General features: G+C 48.8%; 1 protein-coding gene across 2 annotated transcripts in view; it reads left to right on the forward strand.

Moving 5' to 3' along the window:
• The window catches only part of SLIT3 (slit guidance ligand 3), a 620,424-nt gene that overhangs the window by 530,008 nt on the left and 81,703 nt on the right, over nucleotides 1-8,713 (forward strand). For both annotated transcript variants that reach the window (XM_003781960.2, XM_012807261.2), the window contains exons 16-17: nucleotides 665-739; nucleotides 7,695-7,838. In XM_003781960.2, the coding sequence (XP_003782008.1) occupies nucleotides 665-739; nucleotides 7,695-7,838 (219 nt within the window). The remainder of the gene's footprint in view (nucleotides 1-664; nucleotides 740-7,694; nucleotides 7,839-8,713) is intronic.

Below are 8,713 nucleotides of genomic sequence, written 5' to 3' on the forward strand. Positions count from 1 at the left end.
AGACCCTGGGGAAAAACTTCCTGAAGGTTTCAAGTTCTCACTGGTACCCCCACAAAATGAAGGCAGGTCCTTGGCAGTTGAGTGGGTGCTGAAAACACACGTGCCCATGCGGGATATTCAAAAAGTCTTAGTCAAAGGGGTCTCCTCCAGGAGGAAGCTGAGGCTGATTTTCTTTCTTTTTCCATCCTACCCACATCCGCCTCCCCTCCCTGCTGGGCCTGTCACACTGATGGGGCAGACACTGAGGTTTGTTTGTTTTGTTTTGTTTATAGAGACAGAGTCTCACTTTATCGCCCTTGGTAGAGTGCCGTGGCGTCACAACTCTCAGCAACCTCCAACTCCTGGGCTTAAGTGATTCTCTTGCCTCAGCCTCCCGAATAGCTGGGACTACAAGTGCCAGCCACAATGCCTGGCTATTTTTTGGTTGCAGTTCAGCCGGGGCTGGGTTTAAACCCACCACTCTCGGTATATGGGGCCAGCACCCTACTCACTGAGCCACAGGCACCACCCGACACTGAGGTTTTTGATGGTCTATGGACCCTTGCTGAGTGTGAAGTCAGGGCAGCCATTCAGCTGAAGCCACGGGCAGGGTGGAGGGGGCAGTGGCAGGAGCAGGGCTTGTCCACAGCTGACCCACCAGCTCATCTTCTTGCTTCCCACACAGGCGACTGAACGACAATGAGATATCTATTCTAGAGGCCACTGGGATCTTCAAGAAGTTGCCCAACCTGCGGAAAATGTGAGTCAACTGTAGGCACGTGGCAGCAGCCTCTGCTGTCTGGCTGGCCTGTGTGTTCCAAACTGGAGGAACCAGGGCCCTGGCAGCTCCTTCACCCTCTATTTTAACCCACCTCTGTATCCTCCTGAGCCCCACTACAGCCTCTGTGGGGAAGCCGGACACCAAGTCGCAGACAAAAAGGGAACCGTTTAGGGTTAGCAAAGGAAGCGTTCCACACCACCCTGGCCCCATTCCATGTCCCCTCCGCCCAGCCCCCATCCAGCGTCTACTGCAGGGGCAATGGAAGGGACTCAGGTAGGGGCCAGCAGTGAGGCATGGTCTCATAAGGTGTCAGTTGTCAGATGGAATCAAAAGGCCTCCATATCAGTGAGGCACACCACGGTGAAAACACCAGCATCTTCTTAAAGTCGGTTTTAGTCTCAGCTCCCTGGATCTGGCCAGAGGCTGGACTTAGGCAAAGGGCCCACCTGCTTATAGTGGCTTCTCTACTGCCAGGGCTGCCTACCATACTAACCCTCTCCCTGTCAAGGAGTTCAGGCCAAGTTGTAAGATGATGAGAATAATGTTGGTGCGCCATTAGTGTCTTTGTCCTGGGCCAGGGCCATGCTCCCTGCCCCAGTCAACTGGCCGAGGGCATATTTGCCTGGTAAACAGGATCAGGTGGTCTTGCTTCCCTGACAAAATATGAACTCTCCCATTTTAAATGAAACTCAAGCACTTCAGGTCTATCCTTTACCTTCCCAGTTTTGATAGGGACATGTACACCAAACTATTTCTGTATGTCCAGGAAAGCAGTAACACAAATGCGTGAGAAGTTGCACCCAACTCCCAACCTCAGCAACCAAGAAACAAAAGGGAATAGTGGGGACTGTGGCAAAATGTGGTCCCAGAGCTCATCAAAAAGGGCAGATGTCACTCAGCTCGTCCCAGTGTTTGTCTTGCTAGAATAAAGGTCAAGGGCTGCCAAAAATATTCCTATTTCTTAAGAGCAGCTGGAAATTCAGATGTGGGAGAAAAGCAGGTAGACAGACCTCGTTCATTCTGAATGCAGCTCTGCCCTTCCCAGCTGTGTGACCCTGGGAATGTCCTCAGCCTTTCTGATCCTTAGATTCATCACTTATGTAACAGAGACCCATCTTCCTTGTAAGTTCTGATAAGGATCAGAAATAAATATGAGGAAATAAAGGCCGAAGACATGATACTGGGCAGAGAGGGTGAAAGAAGACAGAAGAGGGGATCTGGGTTGAGTGACCAAGTATGGCTGGTCATGTATTTAAAATGGGCTGCGACTTCATGATGTGTAGTACATGTATACCGTGGAATACTATTCATCCATAAAAAGTTGGGGGCTTTACATATTTTGCATTAACCTGGATAGAGTTCAAATACACTCTTCTTAGTAAATTATCACAAGAGTAGAAAAGCAAGTGTCCAATGTACTCAGTACTAATATGAAGCCAGTAGATGAACTAATACACTCCCACACAAGAGAAAGACTCAATTCAAGTTGAGGGGGTGGGTGTGCTCACACCTAATGGACACAATGGAAGGGTACATGGCACACCTCCTGGGTGCAGGACACAACTACAACAAGGACTTTACCTAACAAATGCAAACATTGTTACCTAATCATTTGTACCCTCTTACTCATCTAAAATAAAAAGAAAAAAATAAAAATTTAAAAAATTAAAAAACAGACATTGCATACTCAGATACTTTGAGCAGCCCTGGAGTAGCACAAATGTGGTAAGTGGCTGAATGCAAGGCCACGAAAATAATAACAGCTAGCAGCTAATACGCATGGGGCTCTTCACTCTGTGCCAGTGATTCATTTAACACTGATAGTAATTCATTTAACCCTCACCAAGAACAACAAAAAGGCTCTGCTTTATTTTATTAATAAGGACACTCAAACATAGAAAGTAAAGCAACTTGTCAAAAGTCAAGTGGCAGAAGCAGGAGCCAGGAAGGCAACAGTGCAGATTAGCTGGGATTCGTACACACACCCCCGAAGGCAGTAAGTGTGTGTGTCCCTGTGCTCATAACTCTCTATATACAGGACTAGCCAGCCTACCACATGACATAATGGGGCAAATCCAGTCCTAAAGGCCACCAGCTGCAACTAGTGATTTAAAATTACTTGATAGCAACTTTTAATGTCAAGTAAAGGAAAGATCTTTGTGCGCTGGGACCCATCACCACCCCTAGACTTCCATGGAGGTGGTGGGTCACTCTGGATTTCTGCTTGGCAAAGAGGTTAAAGCCAACTACTCCCAGGCCTGCACCTGCCAAGCTACTTCAAAGACCATGGGGCTAGGGCCCTGCAGTTACCTGCTCTTGAATCTGATCTTATTTGGTGTGTGGGTAAAGGAGAGTGAACTGAGCCAGGTGGTCGGACTCTGTGGTGCCTTTCTGGACCTCCGTGCACTTAGCTGTCCAACTGGAATAATGAAGCTGAGCCTGTCCGCCTAGGGCAGCAGTTCTCAACCTGTGGATCGCGACCCACAGGAACTGTATTAAAGGGCCAAATCATTAGGAAGGTTGAGAACCACTGGCCTAGGGAGTCCCATGAGTATCACACGCTCAGGGATGCAGACTAAAGCACGTGCTGGGTTATTGCAAAGGGTTATTAGTTCTATGGCAACTTAATGCAGCGTTTCAAATGGTGTCACTTTCAGAGCACCTTGGTGGCCTCTCTCAGTGAACTTCCAGATGGGTTCTTATGCTAAGGAAAAATCTCAACCAGAGGCTGAAAACTGGCAGTCCTCTGGCCAAAATTAGGTGCATACAGTTGGATTTATTGGTTGTGGTTTAATAATAATGGTGCTTTATTATAATAAAAAGGGTGTTTTTAAAAAGTTAGCTGTCTACTTTTAAAAAATTTGTTTTCATAGAAAAAAATAAATCCATATTTCTGGTATCTTTTGGAATGACCCAGCAGTACTGCTCCAGTAGAACTGAGCTGAGGAACAGCTGCCCCTTTGGCTGGGACACGCGTTTGTTGGTCATCTTCATCCCCACTGAACCTGCTTCTGGTCACCCTTAAGTCACTGCCCTGTGGACACTCGAGCTTGCAACCCCAGCTTGAAATAGAATTTCTAGGAGGGGTAAGGAGAGGCCCATAAAAGGGTAGACAGGACCCCCCCACCCTGACGGTGTGCCAGAGCACATGCCCAGTCATGGCTCAGTGGCCCCTGTTTCCAGAAATATCCATGTAGCTCTCTCCCCTCTGCATTTCCATATGGGACCGGGCTCCTTCCCTACTGCCAGAGCTACTAGGCCGGCCTACAGTCCAGAAGTGACACGGACCTGGCAGAGGCCAAGGCTTACTTTGTGGACGCTGGGCTTTCCAGGGGCAACCAGGTGAATCCTCCAGCCTGTAAAGTTGTCTTGGAAACAGTGCGAGGAGGCTCTGAAAGGCACAACAGGCCACTTACAGTGGGAGCAGGGCTGAGACCCCTCCGCACTGACCCTGGGCCTGGGATGGGAGTTTTCGTGGCTGGTCCCCTTAGGTATAAGGCTTCCCCATCCTCAGAATCAGAGCCATGAGGCCACAGTTTTCCTTGAGGCAAGTCTGCAAAGACAGAGATGAAGAGAGGCTCTCTGGTGGCTCTTCTTGTTTGGGGGTTTCCTGGAATCCGGGGTATTGTTGGTAGACACTGCCCTGAAAACGTGCCACGGCTCTCACACCTATGTGCTCGTTTTGCTTCTGGAGCACTCGCCCACACGCCTCCCTGTCCTCCAGCTGCTGCCTTGATGGATGGAGAGAGAGCAGCAGCCGGCTCTTCTGGAAAATTCTATCCCCTCTTTTTATTCTCCTTCTGTTTTCCATTCTCCCAGCCTGGGGAAATCCAATTCACAAACTGTACAGTAATGTGATGTTAATTTTGCTCATTTAAAGAAACAGATGTCAGGAAATGGCAACCCTCCCCCTTCATAGCTACTCTAACTCATCTTCATTGCACGGCCCTTGTATTTTAATCCCCCAAGAAGCCCAGCTCTCTGGAGCAGAATCCTTCTCCTCCAGCATTTGGGTGAGTTATAGCTGCTGGGGAGAACCTTTATCTCTCTCCCATGTCTAATTTGGGGGTAATTTGCAGTCTCCCCAGAGCATTCCCCTCAGTCGTGGGTAAGACCAGACCAAGGCTACCAGGATTTGTAAGAAAACTGGCTGAGTTTCAGGAGAGGAAAGAGTGGAAATCCAGTTTAGGAGTCTCCTGACTCCCCCGAGCCTCAGGAGAGGGATTCTCCAGTGTTCACTCATGTTTTCTTGGCAGGACGGGAAGGAGGGGAGATCAGGGCCATGACGAGGGAGAGAGAGGGAACAGATGACGTTTTTTCCACTCCAAGTGCAGGCATTGCCTCCCCTTGAGAGCTTGGTGCCTCTTTGGGAATGGAAGGTGGCCTGCATGGAGCAAGTGCTCTTGTTCTGTCACTTGCGCCAAGCCAGTCCCCAGGGAAGGCTTCACCCCTAGAGGTTGGTATGGGTCAGCCCAGAGCTCATAATAGGGACTTGGTGTGGTCCCCGGCAGTGCCCTATGGCCCTTGGCCTCAACATCCCCCTGTAGTAAAATGGGGTACCTATTCTATGTCTGTGAGGCCGCCCATTCTAACAGCCTCCGTGTACCCAACAAGTTAGCAGACTCTGCCCCCCACCGTCACCACCACATGACGTCCCTGTTTGCAGAAGCCAGTTCCCTGGACGTGGCCCTGAGCAGGCTGTTTGGCTCTCCCTCAGCTTGCTTAAACACTATCACCTTTGGTTTAACCACCAGCCAGGGAGGCCTTTCAGGCCTAGAAATGCGGGTGATCCGTGGGAGCCCCTGTCCCCACCAACCAGAGAAAACTAGGAACTCACAGTGCTGACAGCTCCCTGGGATCTGCCTGCTGTTCAGATCTGTTGTGAGGACTGTGGCATTGTGTCAGCATTGGGCAGAGGGGAAGGGCCTGCTCTTGGACCATGGGGCAGAATCAGAAATGGCCACACTGAAGGCTTGGGAACTGCCAAGCTCACATTAAGAAATCACAGAATCCCAACTCTTGAATTCTGCAGAGCAGTCATATAAGGGAGGGAATAACCACATCACCAAAGGAAAAAGAAGAGGTTCAGGCCAGGGCCGGTAGCTCATACCTATAATCCTAGCACTCTGGGAGGCAGAGGTGGGTAGATTGCTTGAGATCAGGAGTTCAAAACCAGCCTAAGCAAGAGCACAACCTTGCCTCTACTGAAAATAGAAAACCTAACCAGGTGTTGTAGTGGGTACCTCTAGTCCCAGCTACTTGGGAGGCTGAGGCAGGAGGATTGCTTGAGCCCAAGAGTTTGAGGTTGCTGTGAGCTATGATGCCAGTTCTAGTTACTAGCTGGCAGGATGGGAAGGAGATCAGGGTTATGATGAGGGCCAGAATGAGACTCTGTCCAAAAAAAAAAAAAAAAAAAAATCAAAGAAGGAACTTTTTTTTTTTTTTTTTTGGTAACAGTCTCACTATGTCACCCTCAGTAGAATGCTATGGCGTTGCAACTCACAGCAACCTCCAACTCTTGGGCTTAAGCAATTCTTTTGCCTCAGCCTCCCAAGTAGCTGGGACTACAGGTGCCCACCAACACCCAGCTATTTTTATTTTTTATTTTTTATTTTTTTGGTTGCAGTTGTCATTGTTTAGCAGGCCCAGGCCGGGCTCGAACCCACCAGCCTTGGTGTATGTGGCTGGCACCCTAGTCACTGAGCTATGGACACTAAGCCAGTGGGGCACTTTTTATGTGCCAGAAAACCTGGCTTAAAATCCCATTTTTCTCAGCTTGGGCTATAGACAAGTTCTTTAATCCCTTCGAACCTCAGTCCTCTCATCCATAAAATGGGACAGTAGTAACATCTGGCTGTTCTTTTGAGGGTTTCATGTGTTTATGTTTGTCAGATCTCTCATAGGGTACCTAGTACATAGGTATCATTCAACAAGTAGTGACTAGAAAGCATCCATTTATCCTTAGATTAGAGTTTCTCAGCTCATCAGAAGAGCTAAATGTTCCACACATGCCCTGCTCCAAGGAATGGGGAGCACACATTAAATTTTTCTTGAGAATCACCGCTTAATGACAATATCTATTAAATAGAGAAAATAAATTTGAGAATCTTTATTTTAAATCTACCAGTCCCCAAGGACATTGAAAAGACAATTACACAGAAAAAAACTTCAGATCTCATCCAGTCTATTTTTTTGTTGTTGATACATAATAATTGTCCATATTTATGTGGTGCGTGTGATATTTTGATGCATGTACAGGGTATAATAGGGTATTTAGGACACCCACGACCTCAAGCCTTTACTATTTCTTTGTGTTGAGAACTGAATCTCCTCTTCTAGCTATTTTGAAATGCACAATATGTCGACTGTAGTCATGCTGCTGGGTTACAGAGCACTAGACCTTACGCTTCCGTCTGATTGTATGTTTGTACCCATGAACCAGTGTCTCCTCACCCCGTCACCCTTCCTGGCCTCTGCTAATCATCCCTCTACTCTTCACTTCATAAGAGCCACATTTTGAGCTCCCTGTGTGAGCAGGAACATGTGACAGTCGTCTTTCTGTGCCTGGCTTGTTTTACCTAACATCATGACCTCTGCTTCCATTCATGTTGCCGTAAATGACAGGATTTCATTCATTTTCGTGGCTGAATAGTGTTCCATTGTGTATGTATACCAAATTTTCTATATCCACTCTCTTTGACCATGCAGTCCATTTTGGAAAGGCAGCAACCCCTGTGTGGGACGAGGGTCCCCATTCCCTGGGCACATTTGGCTAAAGACCAAATGTCACAGAGCCCAAGACTGAACTTCCCCCCAAAACCATCTGTAGTACAGGGCCCCTGAATGTCCCCGCTGCCGCGGAGCTGGTAGCTCCCTGTCTGCACACTGACCCTCTGCTCTCCTGATTCTCCCCCACTCTTCCCCTTCCCTCTAGAAACCTGAGTAACAATAAGATCAAGGAAGTGCGAGAGGGCGCCTTTGACGGAGCGGCCAGCGTGCAGGAGCTGATGCTGACGGGGAACCAGCTGGAGACCATGCACGGGCGCATGTTCCGTGGCCTCGGTGGCCTCAAAACCCTGTGAGTACCCGAGTGAGACCAGGGCCCAGGCCCAGAGGGAGGTGGAGGTGGGGGCTGGGGAATCAGAAGGGGACTGCAAAGGCTAGTGGGACCCAGGCTCTGTCTCAGTCTGCTGAATCCCTTTCCTCCTGGAGCCAGACATCAGACATTTCCCAGCCCTAGAAGGGAAAGAACTTAGCATGCCAAGCACCTCCCAACACACAGTCACACACAACCCTTACTCACTCTAATGTGCATTTCGATGGTCACACCAGGAACCAGGTTCACGGAAGACAATTTTCCCGTGGATACAGGGTGGGAAGAGGGTTTGGGGATGGTTCAAGTGCATCACATCTCCACCCTCAGATCATCAGGTACCAGATTCTCATAAAAAGCACATGGGACTTAGATCTCTGACACGCACTGTTTATAGTAGGGTTCACGATCCTGTGAGAATTTAATGCCGTAGCTTACCTGACAGGAGGAAGATCTCTGGTGGTGATGTGAGTGAACAGGAGCAGCTGTAAATACAGACGATGCTTCATTCCCTCGCCAGCTGCTCTCCTCTGTTGCGGGGCCCTGTTCGTCATGGGCCACAGACCAGTACTTGTCCATGCCCTGGGACAGGGGACCACAGCATTATATATATAACGTATATCATGTATATAGATTCTGCAGGAACGTGCTGAAGGAGGCACACAGTCACATTGGCCCACGCAGACGTACACATATTTCTAAACACGACATGTGCAGCATGTGCAGAAACCCATGCACAGAAAGCATAGATGTACAAGAACGCGCACACATACACACACACAAGCTCATGTCCACAGCCACTGCTTCATTCTCCCTGCTACCACAGAACAAGGCTGAGCAACTTGGAGTTGGGAAATGTT

Source organism: Otolemur garnettii, unplaced genomic scaffold (assembly GCF_000181295.1).
Source record: "Otolemur garnettii isolate 467f Iridium unplaced genomic scaffold, OtoGar3 scaffold00003, whole genome shotgun sequence".
In the NCBI taxonomy this organism is placed as follows: domain Eukaryota; kingdom Metazoa; phylum Chordata; class Mammalia; order Primates; family Galagidae; genus Otolemur; species Otolemur garnettii.